This window comes from Salmo trutta, chromosome 17 (assembly GCF_901001165.1).
Source record: "Salmo trutta chromosome 17, fSalTru1.1, whole genome shotgun sequence".
In the NCBI taxonomy this organism is placed as follows: domain Eukaryota; kingdom Metazoa; phylum Chordata; class Actinopteri; order Salmoniformes; family Salmonidae; genus Salmo; species Salmo trutta.
The window spans coordinates 34,112,039-34,138,928 of NC_042973.1; the positions used below are offsets into that span (position 1 = coordinate 34,112,039).

General features: G+C 43.1%; 1 protein-coding gene across 1 annotated transcript in view; it reads left to right on the forward strand.

The window, feature by feature from the left end:
* Nucleotides 1-262: 262 nt before the first annotated feature.
* Nucleotides 263-26,890, forward strand: part of LOC115152089 (transcription factor Maf-like) — a 47,466-nt gene continuing 20,838 nt past the window's right edge. Inside the window, exons 1-2 of the mRNA XM_029696600.1 lie at nucleotides 263-1,740; nucleotides 11,354-11,428. Coding sequence (XP_029552460.1) covers nucleotides 764-1,740; nucleotides 11,354-11,381 — 1,005 coding nt within the window. The 5' untranslated portion in view covers nucleotides 263-763 and the 3' untranslated portion in view covers nucleotides 11,382-11,428. The remainder of the gene's footprint in view (nucleotides 1,741-11,353; nucleotides 11,429-26,890) is intronic.

The following is a 26,890-nucleotide window of genomic DNA, read 5'->3' on the forward strand; positions in this document are numbered from 1 at the left end:
GGTATTTATAGATAACTTTATTGAAGGAAACGAGATGAACATCTACCTGTTGAAAATCCTTATAACCAATAGGCTATGCATTGTAGTGTTTCTTTATTTAGTTTTTACTGTCTTTAAGTTCTAGTCGGGAGAGAGTTAACTGATAGGCTCGGTCCTTTCCCAAAATATTGGATCATCTAATATTATGCTAATTGTCCCTCAGAGCGAGATAGCCCATTGGCTGTGAGTCCAATACCATTTCATATTTGAGCCTGACGTCAGGACGCCTATAAAACTCAGCAATGCATTTAAACTCGTCTGCGGGGGTTGATCCCTTTTTTTTAATCTCTCTCCGTCAAGCCTGGCGTGGAGTTTTTTTTTGTATTATTCTCTTCAAGGCACGAATTTGCCAGTGACACCTCACGTGAACCTCCTTCACTTTCGCGCACTAATCCTAAAAGAAGGCATGAAGTGTTAAATGTTAGAAACACACAGAACCGCGTGCAGACAAGGAGAGGGCGGAAACGAGAGAGCGACGCACGCGCTGCTCTAGTGCGTCTGTGCAAACACTGCGTTAAAGAGAGAGAGAAAAAAGATCCAATTTCAAAAACCAAAAACGTGCGCAGCACAATTAGGCTAGAAAACCCCTTGTTTTTTTCCAAATTTTTTAGAAAATAAAATAAAGAAAGAAATCAAGCTGGCTCAGTGCGTGTCACCGCAGCCCGCTTTGACAGGTGCTGCTCAACCCGTTTGGAGGACTGCTGTCAGCAGCAGCAGTAAAAGGATGGCATCAGAACTGGCAATGAGCAACTCCGACCTGCCCACCAGTCCCCTGGCCATGGAATATGTTAATGACTTCGATCTGATGAAGTTTGAAGTGAAAAAGGAGCCGGTGGAGCCGGATCGCAGCATCAGCCAGTGCAGCCGTCTGATCACCGGGGGATCCTTGTCTTCCACCCCGATGAGCACGCCTTGCAGCTCGGTTCCCCCTTCCCCAAGCTTTTCGGCGCCCAGCCCGGGCTCCGGGAGCGAGCAGAAGGCTCACCTGGAGGATTTTTACTGGATGAGCGGCTACCAACAGCAGCTGAATCCCGAAGCGCTGGGCTTCAGCCCCGAAGACGCGGTAGAGGCGCTGATCAGCAGCAGCCACCAGCTCCAGTCCTTCGATGGCTATGCTAGAGGGCAGCAGTTTGCCGGGTCGGCCGGGGCAGGAGGCGGCATGGCCGGGGAGGAGATGGGCTCAGCAGCCGCTGTGGTATCGGCTGTTATCGCTGCAGCAGCAGCGCAGAACGGAGGTCCCCACCACCACCACCACCATCACCACCACGCCGGGGGACACCATCCCTCCACCGGGGTCCCGTCCAACGCTAGCTCGGCGGGCAGCCACCAGCACATGGGACACCTGGACCTGGACGACCGGTTTTCGGACGACCAGCTGGTGACCATGTCAGTACGGGAGCTGAACCGACACCTCCGCGGGGTCAGCAAAGAGGAGGTGATCCGGCTGAAACAGAAGAGGAGGACCCTAAAGAACAGAGGCTATGCCCAGTCATGCCGCTACAAGCGGGTCCAGCAGAGACATGTTCTGGAGGGCGAGAAGACGCAGCTGGTCCAGCAGGTGGACCACCTCAAGGCGGAGATGTCGCGGCTGGCCAGGGAGAGGGACGCATACAAGGACAAGTACGAGAAGCTCATCACCAACGGCTTCCGAGAAAACGGATCCGGCAGTGACAACACCCCCTCATCCCCAGAGTTCTTCATGTGAGTTTCACAGTTTAGAAAATAGTCATTTTTTAAAAAAAAGAGGAAAATGAACGGTTATTAATTTTGTCAGGATCGTAAATTTCCGTGCGTAAAGGTGGGGATTAGCAAAGACACATATTCATATTTTTTCATTTTCTTTACACATTTTGTGGTGATATTTAATGAGAATGCGGTTAGGTAAATGTTCCGTGTTAAATTAGGGTTGTCATGTAAATACAAAAGTGTTATAAACTGGCCTACTAGAGTTTGATCACTGGATTACATTGTTAGAAATAGTCTGTATAGATCTTATTCGTTGTGTTTTGCCGTCGTTATTTTGTATTTTAAAAAGGATAAAGAAAACATTTGTGTGCATTTTGTTTCGTGGGGCATCTTCCTCAAACGTGTCAAGTGATCATTAATAATCTGTGCGTACAAAACGTGCTCAATCGGCCTAAATCTTAAATTTAGGCCTACAGTACATTTAGTCAAATTTAACTGAAAGGTAACTCTTAAATATTAATTTTGTTTTAATGTCTTCTTTGTAGGCTATAATTTACCCCATATTCATATAATCTATGTTTTTCATGTTTTGAGCATTCAAACAGTAGGCCTATGGCATAATATAGAGACTACGTTATATAGCCTAAATCAACCATGCAGGTCATGTGCGGTATTTGCTGTCCTTTCAGGAATACTTTTGTTACGTTTTCTTGGATGACAACCGCATGTTATGTATTTATATGGACTCATCGCTTTTTGGGGGATTTGGGACCAAAAAGTGTGAGGGACTTCATCCTCCATCAGTCTCCTCTACTCAACTCACCTCTCATCCCCTCCTCACCTCTCGCCGTCCCTTCTGACATTGAGCCTCATTCTCTACACACAAAGCCGCTGACGCATTACCTTTCACTTGTCAGGCTCGGATTATGCCTGGAGAAAGACAGACAGGACATTTGGAATTCTATCTTCTCTTGAACGGAGTGCGGTGTGTTACACCGTGGTGCATGTAGCGGTGTGTAGCCCACTGTTCATCTGATGGCATTTTGTAGCCTACTTCTGGATTCCTGTGGATTCCTTTATCATTTTAAAAGGCATATTTTAATTCAGTGAATATTCAGTCAATGTGGTTTTGTTACGCAACAGGTTGCTTTTTATTTTTTAATATTGTAAGATTATTTAGATTAAATGTAGGCATACTTTTGTATAATTTTTGTCCAAATGCACTAAATTATTTTCCTTCTTCTTTTCTTGTCTTTGATACAAGTATCGAAGAAGGAAATGACATAAAGGACAAATCAGATATAGGCTTATATGCATACTCTTAAACCAGGTTTGTGTCTTTATCAAAAGTGTTATGACGAATCACCATTAAGAGGTGGGAAAATCTCTTCATCTGAAAATGTGTCATTCTCAGAAAAATGAAGGAGTTGTTGGACTGTATTGCACGCATGTTACCCGAAACCCCGTGGGGCTAAACCGATCGGAAAACTGTTGACTGTTAGGAATTGTTGGAAATATTTAGGGGATATTCAATAACTTTAATGTTGCTATATAAAATGTAATCATGGTAAACTATGGATATATTCTGAAAAGATGTCCTGGTGTCTAAGGAAATGACTTAAACATTGTTTGGACAACACAGTGTTCAAACTGGAATATCCAAATTCCCACCATTCATCAATAAATGTTTATGAATGGAAACTTAAACTTTCATTAATGTTCATTTTTATTAATGCATGTTTAAATTGTTGTTATGCTGACTTTATCACCGGGTTTACTTGCCTAACAGGCTACACTTGTGGATAAAGCCAAATTAGTCCTAATTCTTGGTAAAAAAAATTAAGTTCATAAAAGCATTCGGGAATTGCCTATAGGCCTATAATTTCTGTGTTTTAGTATTATACCTTTCGTGTAAACTCAATACACTTTTGCCCCCTGCTGTGCTGTAAGCTATAGACAAATCTTAGGAGGACAATATAGACCTAAAGCAACAAAAAAATGTTTTCTTGCTTATAAAAGCATACAGTAACTTTATGTTGTGTTGAAGACGCTATAATAACGTGTCGTATTTAGCTCTTCCGCTGTGTCGTACAGAAATAAGATTTATTTCACCTGTTGCTTAATTGCTTAAAGAGAATTACAACAGTCCAAACTAAATATTCCAGTTTATTTAGACATTAGGCCTAGGCTACATATGCGGATTGTTTTCTGCACAATTCACATGACGCCGGACACAGGTCCCCAATCCCATTTTGTTCATCATTCATTTAAGAGCAAACGTTTGTTCTTTGCTCCGTAGCAGTCGAAAAACTCGACCCTGAACCCTTAAACTCAAAAGTTAAATTCTAAAAATGGCATGGAGATATAGCCTAGTATTTAGTTCAATAAAAACGGTCCCTATATTTACCATAAGGTCAATTGAAAGGGAATTCGGCTACTTGATGGGCAGAGGGTAGCCTAGAACGAAGTTCAACATGGCATATTTTTCCCCGAAATCATTTTAAACGACTAGGCTACACATCGCTCACTGTTTGCTTATGGTGGAACATATGCTATTAGTCCAGTGTAAAAAAAGGAACATTTTTGGAGTCGGGAAGATTTTTAATGCAGGGAAAGTCAGATCGTGAACCTGTAAATGGTTGTTTCATTTCATTATCATTCTTGTCAAATTTCTTCGTTCTATTTTGAAATCTGAAATAGGCTAATCAAATGAGTAGACGAAAAAAATACATTTTTCGTTATGACTTTGACAATGTTACAACTACGCGGGACAGTTTTTTAAATGGAAGAATCCAGCATGTGGTGCAAGTCTTTGTGTGCTGTGTCTGTTTCGTCCCTTTTTACCCGCAATGCTTGATTCTTTTACCTATCCCTTTCTTCTGCATAATAATAGATAATAACATTATCGTCTTGCTAATGTTGTTACATTCCGGTTCGCATAATCATACGTACAGTTCTGACTGGTATGAAGACTAGGTTATTTAAAAAATATATATATATTTCTTCTTTATTTAACCAGGTAGGCTAGTTGAGAACAAGTTCTCATTTGCAACTGCGACCTGGCCAAGATAAAGCATAGCAATTCGACACATACAACAACACAGAGTTACACATGGAATAAACAAAACATACAGTCAATAATACAGTAGAACAAAAGAAAACAAAAAGTCTATATACAGTGAGTGAAAATGAGGTAAGTTAAGGCAATAAATAGGCCACGGTGGCGAATTAATTGCAATATAGCAATTAAACACTGGAATGGTAGATGTGCAGAAGATGAATGTGCAAGTAGAGATACTGGGGTGCAAAGGAGCAAGATAAATAAATAAATAAATACAGTATGGGGATGAAGTAGGTACATAGATGGGCTTTTTACAGATGGACTATGTACAGGTGCAGTGATCTGTGAGCTGCTCTGACAGCTGGTGCTTAAAGCTAGTGAGGGAGATATGAGTCTCCAGCTTCAGAGATTTTTGCAGTTCGTTCCAGTCAGTGGCAGCAGAGAACTGGAAGGAAAGACGACCAAAGGAGGAATTGGCTTGGGGGTGACCAGTGAGAGATACCTGCTGGAGCGCGTGCTACGAGTGGGTGCTGCTATGGTGACCAGTGAGGTGAGATAAGGCGGGGCTTTACCTAGCAAATACTTGTAGATGACCTGGAGCCAGTGGGTTTGGTGACGAGTATGAAGCGGGGGCCAACCAACGAGAGCGTACAGGTCGCAATGGTGGGTAGTATATGGATGGGGCTTTGGTGACAAAACAGATGGCACTGTGATAGACTGCATCCAGTTTGTTGAGTAGAGTGTTGGAGGCTATTTTATAGATGACATCACCGAAGTCGAGGATCGGTAGGATGGTCAGTTTTACGAGGGTGTGTTGAGCAGCATGAGTGAAGGATGCTTTGTTGTGATATAGGAATCCGATTCTAGATATAATGTTGGATTGGAGATGCTATAATGTTATAACAGAATGTGCGAGCCTTAAAAGGAAGGCAAGGCTATGCATTCCTCAGAAGCATACCTAATACCTATGGAGACATTGAATAATTTTGTTATTGGCTATCACTTTTTATTGCATCATTACTTCTTAATCTGTAGACATTCTGGTTTGGAAAGAGTGAGAGGCATAGATGGACTGCATTTCCACATGAGATCACCTACGTACTGCGCTGTGCTCGTTTGCGTGTGTGCGTGTGAGGTTGTGTATGAGGGTGCTAAAGAGAGTGAGCTTTTTTAACCATGCATGAGTTTGAAACACTTTGGAATAGATATTCAAAAAGCAAATTCATTCTATTTAAGCAGATAACAGTTAACTGATGGTTTCCCTTTACATCCTGGGTTAGCAGCACGGCTGAGATAAGTGTGTACTGCATCGTAGCTCACTGTCTCTGTCTGTTTGTCCTCTAACTTTGATACCTCCCCCATCTCTCTCTAGTTTTGATACCTCTGCAACTTTAAGGGAAGATGTCCGTAGTCTGTTCCCCACCCCCAGGTGCTGCTCATACACAGAGCACAGAGAGGTGCAGGCTGGGATATCATGGTCCTCCCCCGGCCGGAACGGACTATTTCCCCTTTGACTGAGGGAGGGAGGGAGAGAGAGAGAGGGATGGAGGGAGGGGGGGAGAGGGGGAGAGAGAGGGACAGAGAGAGAGGCCTTTTGCTTCTTTGAGATGATAAACAATCGGAGAAGCGTTCAGGCAGAGGGGAGAGGGCCTTTTAGTGGTCCTGTGCCATTCATTTATAGCCCTGCCTTCTGATTAAGTCAATACAGTGTGCTATTTAATTACATTTGTGTTCTAACCTGGAACTGGAGACACCATACTTATTTCATGGCACCTCTTTACTCCTACAAGCAGATATAATTAGTGGGGTTTGCTGTGTGAGTGGAGCTCTGTCTCTAGCACAAGGTACAGGAAATTAGCTTGAGTCTATATACCTTACTTGTGTTAATAATCATATGAAATCATACATTCAAACATTTGGTGTGGAATGCCAGTGTGATGCATTTTTCAGTAGAACTATGTTAATCATGAACAAGTTTTCATCCTATTTTGGTGAACTTCATATTTTAAACCATATTTATTTTTCTACATTTCTACACATTACGGTGTTCTTACTCATTACATTTCTGTAATTTGGCCATGGGAATAAGGCAGGTTGTGTATTGGTGCAAACTTGGCGCTAAGCCCCTATTGCAGAGTCTGTGTTTTGTTTGTCCACTGAAGTGTGTGTGTGTGTGTGTGTGTGTGTGTGTGTGTGTATATCTTTGCTGCTTATGTGTGTGTGGGAGCCAGAACCAGTATGAGGTGGGATGCTGTGTTACTGGATCACTTCCTGTGTAAGAGCAGCCAAGGCAGAACAGAACAGAGAGGACACAACATGATTCTTTACACCTGTGTTACCAGATCACTTCCTGTGTAAGAGCAGCCAGGGCAGAATAGAACAGAGAGGACACAACACTACTTCCTCTTTACACCTGTGTTACCGGATGACTTCCTGTGTAAGAGCAGCCAGGGCAGAACAGAACAGAGAGGACACTAGTACCTCTTTACACCTCAGCATCACAACAGATGTACCGTTCACACACACACACACACACACACACACACACACACACACACACACACACACACACACACACACACACACACACTTACAGATATTATATTAGGATTAATTGAATCAGCATGAAGTGTAATTCCATTCTCTGTCCCAGCATATTGACTGGTGTGCTGTGATCATTTCTACTATGTCCAATGATCAGGTTATTACAGATAATGCAGTTGTCTCCTGTCACAATATTGGACTTTCTCTCTGAGGTCAACAATGGGAAATCACTTTGAAATGCATTCTTATTGACATTTCAATCAACATGATGTACTTCACTTTAATGCCTTTATTAATGGCACAATGGCTCTGTGTGCATTGTGTGTTTCAAGTTGTATTAGTTGTATGAACTGTCATATGCACTGGATACACATGGTATACACCATCCAACAACAGTGCAACAACAATAAGAGATAAGAAAATATAAGAATATGAACATAAAGTAAATGGCTCAGTAGAATAGAATACACATTTTAGCATCAGTATGATACAGGAAGTGTGTGTGTGTTCTTGTGTGCACGTGCGTGTGTGTGTGTGTATGACTAAGTGGATGTGCTAGGAAGTCAATGTCCAGCATTGCGTCTTTTATTTGACCTTGCGGTGAGAGAGTCTATCAAAGCATCCATTCCTCCAGTCTGTCTGTCTATTGAGTGTTCAGTGTAGACAATCTATATGAGCAGATTACATTCTCCCTTTATTATAATGCATTTAATTCAATATATGCATTGTTAGGAAGAAATCTGAGATCATCCAAACGCCCTCAATTCCTCCGCTTGCATATTATATCCATCCAAGAACGATCTTTTGGTATTTGTTTCATTAGTACATTGTTGACATAGTCCCAAAATGTTTTGCTTGTCAGCAATCAATTTTTCAAGAAATGTAACTTTCAAAATACAGAAATTATCCCCGTATGATGCATTTTTCATCATATGATGCTGTGTTTTTACGTCATATGACGCAAAATGCATCATACGGGGATGATTTGTGTGTTTTGGGGCTATGTCAACAATGTACTAATGAAACAAATACCAACAGATAGTTTTTGGGTGGAGTTTTCCTTTAAGAAACTCAGCAACAGAGCAAAGGTTGTAACCACCTCTAGTTGTTTCTGTATGCAGTATGAAAGCGGCTTTTGTTTAAACCAATTATGTTATTATTAATATTAAGTAATAGGACCCCCCCACACACACACACAAACATACACACCCAGACTTGCCCTTACAACGACACCACAAAGGGTTAAACACATATAGTATTCACATTCAAAAGAGGAAACAATTTCAATCTCTTCCACTCACTCCCCATCTGCATCTCTCTGTGCGTTGCGATAAACATTTACATTTAAAGTGATTTAAATCAACCGCGTTTATGTACCTCTGTACTGCGTCCATCACACTGCCCTAGGAATGAAGGAGTCTCTCTCTCTCTCTCTCTCTCTCTCTCTCTCTCTCGGCTGAGTTATGTGTCATTTATTTGAAAAGCTAATAATTTAGCATTTCCCCCCTCCTGTCGCGGTGCGGGCTGCAGGGTGAGGAAGCTGTATATTTATACAGGGTCGTATTGCCTTCTCTCTGCCGACTGGCTTGGTGAGACTGCGCTCCTGGATAGCCACAGATATGTCAGGGTGTTTGTGAATGTTTGAAACTGTCGGGTTGTATAAGATCTATCTAAACCCAAATCACCCATACATGTGATACATACACATTTGTTGTAAAATATGAATTTCCAATATAATTGAGCAATATGTGCTCTCCAATCCATCTCATGCTGTACTGTTCACTCTTAGAAAAAAAGGGTTCTAAAGCTGTCCCCAAAGGAGAACCCTTTTTGGTTCCAGAGAGAACCCTTTTTGGTTTCAGGTAGAACCCTATGTGGAAATGGTTCTACATGGAACCGAAAAGGGTTTTACCTGGAACCAAAACTAGTTCTTCAAAGGGTTCTCCTATGGGAACAGCCAAAAAAACCTTTTAGGTTCTAGATAGCACCTTTTGTTCTAAGAGTGTACTGTGCTCATCCTTTCACTCACATTTGAATCTGCTGGAAAACCCCTCCTGATCAGAATATATAATTAACTAAAGGGCAACAGATGAATGCTAATTATGATAGAGTTCTAATTTAGCAGCACAGTCTTCTGAAACACAGATAAACATTCCTTCAGATTGTTGAGTTGCAGGTCAGAGAGTCTGCTGTGTGTGTGTGTGCAAGCGTTTGTATGCATGTGTGTGGAGTAGAGTTGGAGCTGAGCCCGACCCCTGTGTGTTTTACCTGCAGCTCATTGAAGCTGTGAGGTGATTTACCCTTCTACTGCAGTCAGACACTGATTTAAATCAACCGCCTTTATGTACCTCTCTGCCCAGGAATGCAGGAGTCACAGTCTCTCTCTCTCTCTCTCTCTCTCTCTCTCTCTCTCTCTCTCTCTCTCTCTCTCTCTCTCTCTCTCTCTCTCTCTCTCTCTCTTCTTCTCTCCTCTCTCTTCACTTTTCTCTCCTCTCTCTCTTCTCTCTCTCGTCTCTTCTCTCCTCTCGCCCTCTTCCTCTGTCCTCTCTCCCTCTTCCTCTCTCTCTCTGTCTGTCTGTCTCTCTCTCTCAATTAAATTCAATTAGCTTTATTGGCATGACGTAACAATGTACATTTTGCCAAAGCTCACTTTGGATATTTACAATATGAAAATAATAAGAATCAAAATTTTCAATGGGACAACAGTAACAACAATAACCAAGGGTCAAAATAACCATACATTGAACAATAGCAATAGTGGAGGACACTTTGCTTTATCGTGGTCAGGACGCAGTTGTAAATGAGAACTTGTTCTCAACTAGCCTACCTCCTTAAATAAAGGTGAAATAAAAAAAATAATGTGCAGGTTGATTGGTCTGTCAGACACTGTCCCTCATCTTACGGCAGGCAGCAATGTAGTGCGCTGCCAACCCACAGCTCTCTGCGTCCTCCCCCAACAGGACGGGTAGCCTACTCTCATCAGAGAGGTCTTTGAAACCTTGAATAAGGGTTTCTAATTTGGGGAAATGACACTCTCTAATTATTTTATATTTTTCACATTTTGTCAGGAAATGCAGCTCCGTCTCAGGTTCTGATGTTGTGCAGTGGCTACGCAGCCTCTCTCTCTCTCTCTCTCTCTCTCTCTCTCTCTCTCTCTCTCTCTCTCTCTTTTCTCTCTCTCACTCACCAGTCTAACAGACATTGATCTCCAGCCAGACAAGGTGACCCAAAGTGTTGTTCAGCTCTTCCGCTGTCTCTCTCCTCTCCTCCTCTCTCTTTTATCTGTACATGGGAAAGACCCTGACCTCACCCACTGGTGCCATGGCCTAGCATTCTCTCTGTGTCCCCACTGATGGGTGTGCATGCACCTGTTTGTACGCGTGTTGCTTTCGATTATATCCACCTTCTTATTTATCTGCAGAATGTCTTAAAATGAATATCAATTTCTACAGGTCCTGGTCAACTTCACACTCAGTAGCACACATTAGCAGTACACATAACAGGACTCAGTAGGCTACTGCACCTTCAGTCTCTACAGAAAGGGGTCAGGGTGTGTGGCATTACCATCCTGCTTTCTCTCAGAGTGGTGTGTGGTAGTGGTAACTCCTGGCTAAGCAGGACATGGTCCATATGGTCTCAGTGTTAATGGTATTACTGGAAAAATGAATGGCTTTCATTGTTGCTTAAATATGTATAAAGAGACTTTAATGTGCTCTTTCTCTTTCTTTCTCTCTCATTCACCTCCCTCCTTGCTACACTCTTAGAAAAAAAGGCTTCCAATAGGGTTCTTCGGCTGTCCCCATAGGGGAACCCTTTTGGGTTCCAGGTGGAACCCTTTTTGGTTTCAAAAGGGTTCTTCCTGGAACCAAAAGGGTTCTTTAAAGGGTTATCTTATGGGGACAGATTATTAACCCTTTTAGGTACTAGATAGCACCTTTTTTTCGAAGATTGTACAGAAGGTTAGTGTATGTTTTAGTGAAACTACTATGTTTTAATCCTTGCCTTTATTATCTCTATCCTCAGGACGTCGAGAAAGTTCCTCCATCTGTGATAGTGACCCCTGAACCCTGCCCCCTGCCCCTTGACCTGGAGTCTGAGGTAACATCCGCCATCTTGTCCCTTCTCCTCCTCAGCTCACTGATCACCTGGTTCATAACACACACATTACTTTTTTTAAGCTAGCTATGTTATTGCTTTAAAACAATTCTGGAAAAGGTGAAAAGTATACACATTCACAACAAAATCTGTATTGCGTTTAATATAATAGTTATTCATATAATTGTATCTTATTGTTTGTTTATTATTGTTATTTCTAATACTTATTAATCAAATATTTAGCATTTTATGAAGCACAATTGTACAGTTATACTGAAGGATATACATATTAATAGTATTAACAATTTTGATTATCATCATTGAATGGTCTTTAAAAAATATTTATCAAGTAACTGTTAGTGTCTCTTATAAAAATGGGTTCACTATTTTACAAAATAATTTTGCACATTTCAATAGGGGTTGACTTTGCTGATTTCATTTGAGAAATGTTATAATAATTGTTCACAATCTTCAGAGTGAAAAAAACACACTTCCTTACCTCAGAACTTTTTTCTGTGTTGATTTTGTTTAGATTTTGGACGATATTACCACAGTATGTAACCTGTGAATGTGTCTCTATACAGTGAGACAGTCCAGACGATAGGCCTCTGTTTTCTATACCTCTGGTGAAGCTGTGTGTTGATAGTCTGAGATTTCTGCTTGTGAAGGCAGGCAGTGGTAGCTGTACAGGCTCCATACAGATTAGAGTTAAGTGCTAATGATTTTAATGGACGGCGCGACCAGAGGACAGACAGGCAACTAGCTCAGGAGGACGCCTTTCTTGTTGGGACTTCTTTCACCTTCTATATCAGGGATCATCGTCTGGCGGCTCGCATCAATTTGCAGAGTACAAATGATTTAGAATTATGTTCCGGCCCCCTGACCGTCCACTCCAGAAAATATCTGCTCGCGGCTGAATCTAGTTGATGTTCCCTGCTCTATATGTTGTGATAATTACAATACAAATCTCCCAACAAAGTCCTCAGTTTTCAGTATGCAGAAATCAGAGGACAGTGACTGTACATAAGGTATCTTTTGAGGATTGTTACAGCATATATTTGACAGGCTCGTGTCTCTGTGGCTTGTGTCTGTGACGGAATGCATTTCTCTGTCTGGTGTCCGACAGCACAGGCTGATTGACAGGTGGGGTGTGACATGCCCTCTCTCTGCTCCCTAGTGGTCATTGGATAGGGTCACGACCTCTCACCTCTCAGCTGACCCTTGACCCTGGGACTCTGTCTCTTATCTCCATGGGGACAGACTTCACTTCTCACACTGACAGCTAGAGGGACGGGTGGGAGTATGGGAGGAGATTGAGGGAGAGAGAGAGAGGGGGATGGAGGAACCTCTCTATCGGGGCAGACAGACAGACAGACAGACTGACAGACAGACTGACAGACAGACTGACAGACAGACTGACAGACAGACAGACAGACAGACAGACAGACAGACAGACAGACAGACAGACAGACAGACAGACAGACAGACAGACAGACAGACAGACAGACAGACAGACAGACAGACAGACAGACAGACAGACAGACAGACAGACAGTGAAGGATGGCGTGCGGAAGGAGGAAGGGAGAAGAGGAGGGAAGAGAAAGAGTTAGGGATGGAGGGATCTGGCTGTGGGTGCAGCCAGACAGGCAGGCAGACAGGGAGAGCGGAGGCAGGCAGTGACCTTACTGTTGTCCCAGTAGGATCGAAGGGCTTATTTAAAGGCCTGGTCAATGTGGAGTATCACCCTCACATATCACTGTGTCTGAGATAGCAGCCTCACAGCCTGACGACTCATCACCACTGTAATACAACGCTCACATACACACTCAGACACAGTGTGTGTGTCCACTTTGTGAAATAACTCTCCGAAAAGCCCCGGAAATGTTGAACAAAGACAGCATCAATATCAGCGTCACAGTTGCTCTGTGTGTTTGTTAAATATATACTCTAAGGAATCGTGTGGCAGTGACAGGGTTAAAGCCGATCAGTGCAATATAAGACAGCGGTGTGTGTGTGGCTGCGACATTAGGACACCTGCATACTTCAGCATTTTCTGCCTGTCAGGAGTTCTGAGGTCACTGGTTGGGGGAGAGGGGAGGTGGGGGTTGGAGGAAGGGGGAGCAGAGGGAGGGAGAGAGGGGGGGTTTTAGAAGCAGGCTCAAGCTATAGAGCACGTTACAAGGTGTGAGTGTGCGTGCGTGTGTGTGTGTGTGTGTGTGTGTGGTGCCTCCCAGGCTGCCAGCAGGCAGTTCAGGTTGTTATGGAAGGACACAGCAACATCACGGTGTGTGTATGTGGGGAGGTACTGTATGTGGGTGAGTATATGTATTTTTCATCATTAATACAGTATTTGTCTTTGTCTTCTTGTACAGAAAAATCCTTGCATATATATATATATATATATATATATATATATACATACATACATAATGTCTCAGAGCACCCCTCTTCTCCTTTCAAATTATGTTAATGTCCAATGCTGTATGTCTCTTCTCCCATGTTTCTAGTTGTGTGTACAGAGCCAAAATTTAGTCTGTTTTATTCAGATGTATTTTAATGAGTCTTTGGTGGAGACTTCGGTAGAGTGTGTGTTGCGAGGGGGGGGGGGGGCAGGCAGAGACACTGTTGTCCTCAGGTAGGGAATGTCTGTTCACAGCATGATTGAGAGAGATGCAGTGATTACTTGTGAGTTAGTTCAGGGGAAATACATTACACTATCATAGTTCTTAGCCTTAGGGTCTTCCTGTAGCCCACAGCGTTCCCTCATCTCCTCCCTCTCTCCTCTTTTCTTCTAGATTCATCCTCTCCTCACACACACACACACACACACACACACACACACACACACACACACACACACACACACACACACACACACACTTCTCCTTCCTCTTGTCTTCCCTCTCCTCTCTTCCCTGCAGTGTCTCCCCAGCACTAGCTCGTTAGCTTTGCACCCCGTGTCTAATTAAACTCCAGCAGCCCTTGTGTTAGCGCTGATGCTATAGAGTTGTTAACATGGCACAATACCAACACTCCTCAGGATATATCTCAATACACAGTCCTACAGGAAGAATCCATCTAGCTGCAATACACACCCTGGCCCCGATGGTAATGTTTATTAAAAACCCAACTCGCTACCATTTGAACAGCCACACAATGCAGCACTCTACATCTAAATAGAGATTTGCCTCAGTATAATTGAGCATGGATCCCTGTACTGGGACGTCCTAGCTGTACTGGATATGTACTTGCGCGTGTGCAAATTCCTGCACGGACTAAATCTTTCACCTTGGCATATAGTGCATCCATAACATTGTGTGTTTATGTGTGTGACTCCTGTCCCTCCTTATATAAATGTACCTACTAGTCCCAGTGCATCCATAACCAGCTGCAGCCGTCCATCCCCTCACTCTAACACCCTTTTATTTCCCTCTCGCAGGGCACACACACACACACACACACACACACACACACACACACACACACACACACACACACACACACACACAGAGAGAACATATTGCCTAGGCCTGGCTGGAACAGGAGGCTTCTCCTGCTTGTTATCTTGATAAATAACCAGGCTGCAGGGAAACTGCTGAATTCTAGCTTTCTCCCTCTATATCCTCAGGATGACATTCATTTCAAGTGTTGCGAGGGAACTAACTAACACAGAGATAAATAAGGAGACGCCAGTGCTAAACACACTCTGCTGTTCCCATATATAAACTGAGTGTACAAAACGTTAGGAACACCTTCCAAAATATTGAGTTGTACCCCCTTTTGCCCTCAGAACAGCCTCAATTCATCGGGGCATAGACTACAAGGTGCTGAAAGCGTTCCACAGGGATACTGGCCCTTGTTGACTCCAATGCTTCTCACAGTTGTGTCAATTTGGCTGGTTGTCCTTTGGGTGGTGGACCATTCTTGATACACACAGGAAACTGTTGAGTGTGAAAACCCCAGCAGCGTTGCAGTTCTTGACACACTCAAAAGTGGCATGGTTCGTATTTCCAAGGAAGCACATATGCCTCAATGCAGTCATATTTGTGGCTAATTGGGGGTGTGACTTTCAGTTAGATATTTTTGGCCACCCATTCCACGGTCTGTCTCTCTCTCTGCCCCCCCCTCCCCCCCACCCCAGCATGGAGCATCCTGCTATAAGACACCCCATTATTTTAACAATGTATGGTGTGGTGCATAAAAAGGTCACTCCCTGATATCTAGCTCCATGTAACAACAAGATGTATGGACTAAACCCTGCAGACTCTTCTGTCACAGTCTCAGTGTTTTACAGTGGGGTAGAAAGAGGGATTCATATACCCGCTGGAGTTGGTGCATCACACTGTGTGTTAAAGCTTCCAGACTAGCAAAAAGGCTTTGACAAGTTCTGGGTTAACAGTACTGTTGTCATCTGTTTGTGTGTGTTTGGTTCCCCTATAAAGCAGTGTTTTAACTGTCCTGCTGTATTTATCACATGCTGTCATGACATGGCCATGTGATCACATGAACCACTGCCAGCAATTAAGCTCTATAAGTCACTCATTCACAGAAAGAGGTAGAACATAGGAGAGACAGAGAGAGAGAGAAAGAGAGAGGGAGGAAGAGAGAAATTGGTGGGTAAGGGAGAGAACAGCAAATAATAGACGTTTGCATTTTTTTTCTATAGTAAGTCATTTCGTTATTCTATTGTATATTAATGTGCTTCCGCTATGTGTTCATGCTAAATTAATTATAGAGAGAAAGAGACAGAGACAGACAGAGAGAGAGATAGATGTGAGTGAGAGTGAGCCAGCCGCAGAGGCTATATATCAGCTGTGTGGTCTACATCTCTCTCTCTCTCTCTCTCTCTCTCTCTCTCTCTCTCTCTCCTGCTAGACTGACTTATCACTGACGTATCCCCCTCTACCCTCCTCAGCACATGCTAGCTAGACTGATGGATTCCTCCCTGTACACAGTAGAGTAGACCTACAGACTGACGGATGGCTCTCAACTGATGGCTCTCTTCTCTGCTGCTAGCATCCCAAATTTTACAGCTACTGTACATTACCATATAAGCTAGTCTATCTCTAAATAGTCTCTTTAATTTGGACTATTCTCACTTGGCCTTGATTTATCATGGTAAAAGTGGTTCCAGTTGTAATCAGTGATTTGATGTACTGAAGCTACTACTCAGTGCCTGCAGGGCACGCTGGCTGGCTGGCTGGCTAGCTGGCTGGCTGGCTGGCTGGACCAGGGCTGACCTCTGCATTGCCTGTATCAGTTTCTTCAAACCTGGAGGCAGGGTACATACAGAGACTCAGCCTGGTCACTGGCTTTTAAATGGCTGATTAAACTTTCATGACAGGAAAAGGACAGGTTCTGGTGATGGAAGAGGAGAGTAGAGAACACACATTCACACTCCTAATAGACTACCGCAAAACCTTTAATGCATGCTCCGATTGAGCCTGTTTAACACACACACACACACACACACACACACACACACACACACACACACACACACACACACACACACACACACACACACACACACACAGTGTTTAACAAGCAGGTATTCGAGGGATAAGAGAGTTTTAATGATTGGGGAAGTGATTCCCAGCAGATCTGCTCTCTCTGGTTTCCCAGTCCTCCCCTCTGTCGATGTCTCAGATAATGATGTCAATGAGAACGGATGCAGTGAGAAAAGGAGGGAGGAGAGGAGGAGAAACATGCTGCTAATCGCTAGGCCACAGAGGAATCTCTACATCAGACAGACAGATACAGATGGGGAGAGAGAGAGAGTAGCAACGTACTCATGCTCAGAGTACTGAGTAGGCTACATTAACTGTTCCTGTTGTCACAGACACTTAGGGGTTAAATCTCCCTTTCCCTCTCTGCTCCACTCTCACTGTTCTGTTAGTGGCCATTTTGGAAGTGTGCTCAAATCTTACATAAACAGGGCAATGTGCCCTCCTCACTTTGCCTCCCCCTCTCTCTCTCCTTTCTCCCCTGCTCCCTCCCCCACTCAATGCTCCTGTGCTCTACTGCTCTGGGTCAAGGTTGACACACATACGGCACAGAGGGAGGGAGGGAGGGAGGGAGGGAGGAGAGGGAGGAGAGGGAGGAGAGGGAAGAGAGGAGGAGGCTTGCAGGAGGTGGAGCAAGAGAGAGGTGTGCATGAGGGATCTCTCTTTATATGTATCTTCCTGCCTCCCTCACTATATTTATTTATTTCTCATATGCAAACACACACGGGTCTATTTTAGAACAGGAAAGTGAGACACTTCCAGCAGGAGTGAACACCACCTGCTCACAACAACACTTTATTTACACTAAAAACTCAAATTCTGAGAAATACTTATTTGTTTACATTCATATACAGTATATTATTTTCTGTCCTTCACATTGGCTTGTACTGTACGTTCTCCATGAGTTCCATTCCCCCAGTGATCTCCAGTGATTGGCTGTTAGATTTAGGGGTGTTGACCTGCTGTCAGGGTTAGATTGAACCAATCAGAGTCATGACAGGAGACCGACAGAAGAACACCTGCTAGACAACACCATGTCCCTCCCCTATCCCACCTATCTCACCTGTACTCAGCTCGATTCAGGGCCACACAGCTTGCTGAGCAGAGGTGTGTGTGTGTGTGTGTGTGTGAGGGAGTCTGTAGAAGAGGTTTAGTTTGCAGTATCACAGAAAGATTGACTGACGGGGGGGGGCATTTATTTGATGCAGTTTTTGTTGCTTTGTTTTGCGGTGTAGTTATATGATTAGTGAATACCTGGGACTGAACACTGGTCTGGCATTAGGGTTAGAGCATATGGGGCTCCCATCTGCAGACACACACACACTCATGCGCTACCGAACGCGCACACACAAATTCCTGCTGTGAAGAGCGGAGCCTGAGAGGTCAAGTCCACATTCCATGCCTTCAGTCCCAAAGGGGTCACAGGGGACATAGGGCGGTCACTTTGGAGTCAGAGGGGAGGTCATAGGTCAGGTTATTAAGAATCAAAAGAGAAAGTCTACGTTCCTTTCATATCCTCTTGATGTTTTTCATGTAAGCTTTTGGCCGTGTCCAAATACCCATACTTTCTAAATAGTCGGCTTTTTGGGTATGTGAAAAAGGAAATGTAAAATGTAGTATGCTTTAAATGCCAGGATGTCATACTCATTTCAGCTTTTCATCAAGTAGAAGTCGCTGCACATTATTGAGGAAGAGAATTGTCATTTCACACTCATGTGTTTGACAACAGCTGATAATCAGGGGATGTGCTTTACATAAATGAACATATGGTGGGGATCAAGTGAGATTGTGCATTAGATGACCCCTTGGATGAGTAGTATGTTGATATTTGTTTCTTACTGCATACGTTGTACTGTTTAGTAAAATTCTAAATACTTTGCAGGGCTATTAATACACAGTATGTTGTTTTAGTAAGTAGTAGGCAAGACAGATTTCGGACACAGTCTTTGTCTAAGCAGGGGTTATTGGCAGTGAGGGTTGTGAAGAAGGATCATTTTATTGCATGTCAGCAGAGTTGAAGTTTGCAACAAATAAATGGTATTGTTATTCTGCTGCTAGCTTCAGCATCAACATGTAATAAAGCAGGGTTTTTTCTCCGTGGCTCCTCTCCTTTACCAGGCATGGATAATTACATGTTCTTTTTAATTTAAGTTCCATTAGAGCTGTTTTCCAGAATGTCTTCGTTTTAACTTTATTTTTTTTCCATCATCAAAGTGAAATCTAAAAAGGGCGATCATTGCAATTTAATTACGACAAATCCCTTTGTGAATTTCCTCTAGTGTTTGTTTACAAGTGTATTTGCCTGCTTCTGCAGTTTTTGTGAGGGCTTGTGTGTGTATTGCTTGTGTGCATCTCTGTGTGTATGTGTCTGTGTGTTTTAATGGCTACAGTATGCACTTGTGTGTGTGTGTGTGTGTGTGTGTGTGTGTGTGTGTATCAATCGCACTGGGCTTTATGTAAATAGATAAGATGGTATTTTATTCCCAATCAGAGGAATCTCCTGTCACGTCCCAGTCTCTACATAATAACCTCCAGCATCGCTCTGTACCCCCGACACACACACACACACACACACACACACACACACACACACACACACACACACACACACACACACACACACACACACACACACACACACACACACACACAGAGCGCTTTGCAGACACTGCACATTTCCTCTCTCAGGGGGGAAAGGCTTTGATAAATGAAAATAAATACTTTTCTTCACATAAAGAGCTAACAGGGAAAGGAAGGAGGGTAGAGAAAGGGGGAAGTGGTAATGAGAGGGGATAGGGTAAAAGACAGTGAGGAAGAGGGGTAATGAGGGGATAGGGTAAAAGACAGTGAGGAAGAGGGGTAATGAGGGGGGATAGGGTAGAAGACAGTGAGGAAGAGGGGTAATGAGGGGGGATAGGGTAGAAGACAGTGAGGAAGAGGGGTAATGAGGGGATAGGGTAGAAGACAGTGAGGAAGAGGGGTAATGAGGGGTAATGAGGGGGAATAGGGTAAAAGACAGTGAGGAAGAGGGGTAATGAGGGGTAATGAGGGGGAATAGGGTAAAAGACAGTGAGGAAGAGGGGTAAAAGGGGTACTGAGGGGTTTGGGTAAAAGAGTGATGAAGAGGGGTAAAAGTGGTAATAAGAGGGAATAGGGTAAAAGATAGTGAGGAAGAGGGGTAAAATGGGTAATGAGGGGATAGGGTAGAAGACAGTGAGGAAGAGGGGTAAAAGGGGGAATGTGGGGGGATAGGGTAGAAGACTTTGAGGAAGAGGGGTAAAAGGGGTAATGAGGGGTAATGAGGGGATAGGGTAAAAGACAGTGGGGAAGAGGGGTAAAATGGGTAATGAGGGGTAATGAGGAGGATAGGGTAAAATACTTTGAGGAAGAGGGGTAAAAGGGGTACTGAGGGGTTTGGGTAAAAGAGTGATGAAGAGGGGTAAAAGTGGTAATGAGGGGGGATAGGGTAAAAGACAGTGAGGAGGAGGGGTAAAAGTGGTAATAAGAGGGAATAGGGTAAAAGACAGTGAGGAAGAGGGGTAAAAGGGGTAATGGGGGGGATATGGTAAAAGACAGTGAGGAGGAGGGGTAAAAGGGGTAATGAGGGGGGATAGGGTAAAAGACAGTGAGGAGGAGGGGTAAAAGGGGTAATGGGGGGGATATGGTAAAAGACAGTGAGGAGGAGGGGTAAAAGGGGTAATGAGGGGGGATAGGGTAAAAGACAGTGAGGAGGAGGGGTAAAAGTGGTAATGAGGGGGGATAGGGTAAAAGACGGTGAGGAGGAGGGGTAAAAGGGCTAATGAGGGTCTCTGACGTTTGTTCAGTAAATCCTCACATTTAGATATTTTCCACCCAATTAATTATCAAAAAGAGATTAAAATAATGATCTGACATTGGGACAGGACATCATCGTATTTATTGTTTTTAATGTTGATGGGAGAGTGAGTGAGTGAGTGAGTGAGTGAGTGAGTGAGTGAGTGAGTGAGTGAGCACAGAGGTTATCATTCAGGAAGCTGCAGCATGCATCTCTTATCAGCTGATCAGTATCTAAAGCCAGACTAGAGAGAGAAAAGAATGAGAAAGAAAAGAGGGAGAAAGATACAGAAAGAGAAAGAAAAGAGGGAGAAAGATACAGAAAGAGAAAGAAAAGAGGGAGAAAGATACAGAAAGAGAAAGAAAAGAGGGAGAAAGATACAGAAAGAGAAAGAAAAGAGGGAGAAAGATACAGAAAGAGAAAGAAAAGAGGGAGAAAGATACAGAAAGAGAAAGAAAAGAGGGAGAAAAAATACAGAAAGAGAAAGAAAAGAGGGAGAAAGATACAGAAAGAGAAAGAAAAGAGGGAGAAAGATACAGAAAGAGAAAGAAAAGAGGGAGAAAAGATACAGAAAGAGAAAGAAAAGAGGTAGAAAGATACAGAAAGAGTAAAGAAAAGAGGGAGAAAGATACAGAAAAGAGAAAGAACAGAGGAGAAAGATACCAGAAAGAGAAAGAAAGAGGGAGGAAAGATACAGAAAGAGAAAGAAAAGATGGGAGAAGATACAGAAAGTAAAGAGGAGAAAGAGTGGAGAAAGATACAGAAAGAAAAGAGGGAGAAAGATACAGAAGATTGAGAAAGATAAAAGAGGGAGAGGGAGAAAGATACAGAAAGGAGAAGAAGAAAGAGGAGAGAAAGATACAGAAAGAAAAGAGGGAGAAAGATACAGAAGAGAAAGAAAAGAGGGAGAAAGATACAGAAAGAGAAAGAAAAGAGGGAGAAAGATACAGAAAGAGAAAGAAAAGACACTGAAGGTGTAGGTGGCTTATACTGAGTTTAACTAAGAGAAAACCAACACATGATTTAGAGGAAACAGGTTTTTATCCTCCTCTTTCCTTCTGTCCATTTTTCATTCCGCAATGTCAGAGAAGCCCCTCTCTTTTCCATTATTTTTCTCTCTTTCTTTCACCCTCATATCTCTCTCTACCCTTGCTCTTCTAGACCCCATTTAAAAAAAACACTCCCAAACCATAGACAGCTCTATAACTATAACTCTCTCCACCTTTCCTCTCCCCCTCTCCTCTCCCCCTCTCCTCTCCACCTCTCCTCTCCACCTCTCCTCTCCACCTCTCCTCTCCCCCTCTCCTCTCCCCCTCTCCTCTCCACCTCTCCTCTCCACCTCTCCTCTCCCCCTCTCCTCTCCCCCTCTCCTCTCCACCTCTCCTCTCCACCTCTCCTCTCCCCCTCTCCTCTCCACCTCTCCTCTCCACCTCTCCTCTCCCCCTCTCCTCTCCACCTCTCCTCTCCACCTCTCCTCTCCCCCTCTCCTCTCCCCCCTTCATCCAGAGCTAAATGACTTTCAGAAATAAAGAACACTTATCTTATCTACTGCCTCCATAGTACAGCCTATCACAGCCACTGTCTCTGGTCACAGCCACTGTCTCTGGTCACAGCCACTGTCTCTGGTCACAGCCACTGTCTCTGGTCACAGCCACTGTCTCTGGTCACAGCCACTGTCTCTGGTCACAGCCACAGCCACTGTCTCTGGTCACAGCCACTGTCTCTGGTCACAGCCACCGTCTCTGGTCCTACCACACACTATAGTGGCAGAGTAATGTCTTATATTCAACCGTTTTCATTGTTGGGAAGTAGTCTCTCTAGACCAGGAATGGGCAACTGGTGGCCCCCAAGACCCTCAAATGCAGCAAACGTGCTTTAAAACGGCAACCTTTTCTCTAAGCTCCATGGCAAAATGTGTAGAATTGCACAAACAAATAAAAAAATTATAAGAATAAAAAAAATGCCTCTCCCCTGTCAAGAGGGGGGTCGCTAACATGTTTTGCTCACAAGGTAGGTGGGGGGTATGGATGTGGGTACGCAGACCTGCTAGCCGCTGCGGCCCCTCATGATGAGTTCAGATTTTGTGGCCCCCACCCCATAAAAGTTGCCCATCCACCTGCTCTAGACAGACTGGTTGCCTCCCACAATCTACCAATGTTCCAGCTTAAATGTCAAAGTATACCACGTCCACTTGGCATAGAGGAAAAGGCTTTATCTGCTTGTTGCCTTAGCGTAAACAGCACAATTCCCACTCACATTTTAAGCCTTGCCTACCCAAAACTCTTGATTTGTTTGGAGAGTTGTCCTTTGAAGTTACCAAGAAAATCTGTCATTAATCCCAGACCTAGTGCTGTTGCTGCCCTGGGTCTGGGATTTCCAAGACTAGTTGGGACAGAAAGCTGACAAGAGACAGGTGTCCACTCGTTCTGTTCTGTCATGCCGCTTTTCCTCTCTGCTCCTCTCCTCTTCTACTCTGTGGTTGACAGAGCCTAAAGCAGGGGATCTGTCTTAGGTGGGGGCTTACCGTGTGTGTCCACTAACTCAGGCCCTCCTTCAGGCACTCAGCAGGGATGAGAGAAAAGAAAGGATGATGATATGAGAGAAAGAAGAGCAGTGCTGCTAAATCTGTCCACAAGAACTCTAGATCACTAGATCCGTCCTCCCAGGATAGAACACTGTGTGTGTACATGCTAATACAAACGCAAATGCACACGAGGCTTGGGCAGTATCCAGATTGACCTACCTTCATATCGACCTTGTAACATCCCGGGATATTCGGTAATACCGGCACTGAACACAATGGGCGCTATTTTCAAACCCCACTGAGCCTCTGATATCCGGAAGTTAGTAAGGCTAACAAGTACATGTAAAATCCCATAGCAACTAAATGCTAACGAGCGCATTGGGAACATTTTATACAGTCTCTGACCTAAACTATTTTCAGGACAAACATCCCAGCTCATAGTTATACAAGTAACTCAAAAATGCTACTCAGTTTGCTGCATGCACAAAACAAATATTATACAGCAAGATTCTTGATCCAGGAGGCGATTGTCTACTGTTACTAAGCGAAGCTTGATTTTGCAGGAAGCTAAGCACTTAGCTAAATAGCTAACTAGCTACTAAGTTAGCAAACCAAATGCACAACTGCTGAGCATTTAGCACATTTTAGACAGTTCACTTAATAGTTCTAAGAGATTCAGCAGGCAAACATTTAGTTGTGAATTCCATACTGTAACTAGATCACCTGGTGTGTGCTGCACCACAGTGAGAGACTCACAAGGCTCCGGTCTCTCATCATTGTGTGCTTGTAAACAAACACCATGTGACTGGGGACTACCGGTAAGTTTCATAATGAAAAATTATGTGACAGGGGAAATGAAGAACACAATCTTCTTTATTTCCTAACATATTGCACAAGTTTATTGCAACTATTTACTTAAAGAGTAGCTACAAATATTCAAAAATATTTTTAAAAACTTCAAAGAAATAGTTTAAACTGTATTTCCAAATACCCCAGTATACCACCCAAGCCTAAAACACGCACTTGACACGTTACTATAAGGTTAACGTGTTCGTTCCCTAGTGCTCTTTGCGCATCCTCCGTTACCGTAGGTAGTACAGTGTAGGTGTGGCTATTGATCAGAGTTTACTGTAGGCAGATAGCTCTGCTTTCCTCTTACCATGTAGACAGCAGACACACAACGCAGGCCTTAACAGGGATCAAAGGATAATAGTTAACTGCCATATTTCACATGCTTATGCATTTGCTTATTGATTAGCTACAGTATATCAACTACTTTACCTAAAGCACCTTGTTTGTTCTATTAGCATAGGCTTGGAGTATTCCTTTTGTTTGCAATTTTGATGGTGTGTGTAATGAGAGTGTGTGTGTGTTGGTGTGCGTGCGTTAGACAGAGGGATGAGAGGAGCAGTAATTCTCTGTCTACCCTGAGGTCCTCTCAGTCTTGCAGGCCCCCTCAATATAGGCCCCCTGACACATGCCTGAACAGAAAGCCAGGACCCACTAATTGGCCCCTGTGTTAATGCGTGTGTGTGTGTGTGTGCGTGTGCGTGTGAGTGTGTGTGTGTGTGTGTAGAAAGCCAGTGGTGTCAGCACTTCAGGGTGAGAGACGTTCTCTCAGGGCAGACTGAGGGAGACAACATAGCTAATATGGACATTCTTAAACAATTAAAGATTAAGACATGCAATTCTGCTGTGTAGCCAATACAATCCTGACATTTAAAAGCTTTCAAACACTGTAACTCCAACGCAAATTACAATGTTAGTGAACCGAGAGTGCATACTTCATTCTCTATTTATCTGCTTGTTTACAGAATAATACAATTCACATTTTATTCAATATAAAATAATTGTGAATAAAAGTATATTGCTTTGTTTTATGATATTGGTTATTATGCTGTTTGAATTTAATTCCATTGTACCATAATTATGCTCATTGTTCAGAGGTTTGGAGACCCTTGTTAGCTCTAATTGGTTTGTTATCTCTCTGTGTTTATTAAATGCTCAATAATTGTTAATTACCATGTGAGGATTTCTAAGGATTTGTCTCCAGCATCAAAACAAATTAATTACGGAACACATTTAAAACTACAGTAATAATAACAGCAGGAGCATGGTGTGTGTGTGTGTGTGTGTGTTTGTTTTAATGCTTGCAAATTAGATTCATAACTGAATGTATCTGCTCAGGTAGTATGCAGATTGCATGCTGATTTAATTTATTTTGCTGTCTACTGAGAGTATGAATAACAGGGAGGTGAGGTGGTGTAGGGATATGAGTATATGGATATCATATGAAAATATCAAACTCATTCATACCTCAGGATAGTTTTGCTCTCTCTCTGTCCCTCTCTTTTTCTGTCTTTCTTTACACACACACACCCTACATTCTCTGTGTTATTTCTCCCTCTCCATACTCTGTCTTATTTCATCTCTGTCTCTCCACAGTTCCAGCCATCTACCAGAGACTCCACACTGACTGATAGACTAGCCGTATGAATCCAGCTGCTGGAGGCAGCTGTGATAGTGTATACACACACACACACACACACACACACACACTCACACTCGCTTTCTCTCATTCTGTTTTTCTATCATTCCTCCCTCTACATATGTCCAGTCCAGCTGTGGTCCTGTTGAAACAGTATGTTTGTCTGTAGTCTGTTTCCCATAATTAAACCGATGGGAAAAGGTGCTCTTCACTCATCAGTCTCATCTCTCCATGTGAGTGTGTGTCCTGCTGTGTAAAAAAAAAAAGGTGTGTATTTTAATATCACTAGCTATATAATTTGTTTAATGCCAACATCGACATTGGTTTGGATGTTGTGACACACACACACACGCACAAATATGGTACATCATTTTAGCTCTGCAGTTCTTACCAGGGTCCAGTATCTCTGAGATAGTGTATTTGTGGGACCAGAGTGACCAGAGTTTAACTACAAAGTGGCCTATTGATAGATGCCACCTAGCCAACGTCTCCACTTTATTACAATTAAAGCACAGAAAGCAGCAAATCACCTGCAAATCAATGGTCCACTCTGGGGGACTGGAGAAGGATAACATTAGCTAGTATTTCACACCGCCATAGTGGAGAGAATACTTCTGGGATTCTGCTCTACTGTAATAACAATAGTCTGAAATTAAACAAATTAAGTAAAAACAGGATAGAATTGAATGGAATAGCAAACTAAATCGTCGTTATTGTCATCATTTTTAATTCACAGTTACTGTCTGGAAGAAGAGAAGCAATGAACATGGTGATACATTCAGTAAACTGTCAAAGGGGTATGTACAGTGAGGGAAAAAAGTATTTGATCCCCTGCTGATTTTGTACGTTTGCCCACTGACAAAGAAATGATCAGTCTATAATTTTAATGGTAGGTTTATTTGAACAGTGAGAGACAGAATAACAACAAAAAATCCAGAAAAACACATGTCAAAAATTTTATAAATTCATTTGCATTTTAATGAGGGAAATAAGTTTTTGACCCCCTATCAATCAGAAAGATTTCTGGCTCCCATGTGTCTTTTTATACAGGTAAAGAGCTGAGATTAAGAGCACACTCTTAAAGGGAGTGCTCCTAATCTCAGTTTGTTACCTGTATAAAAGACACCTGTCC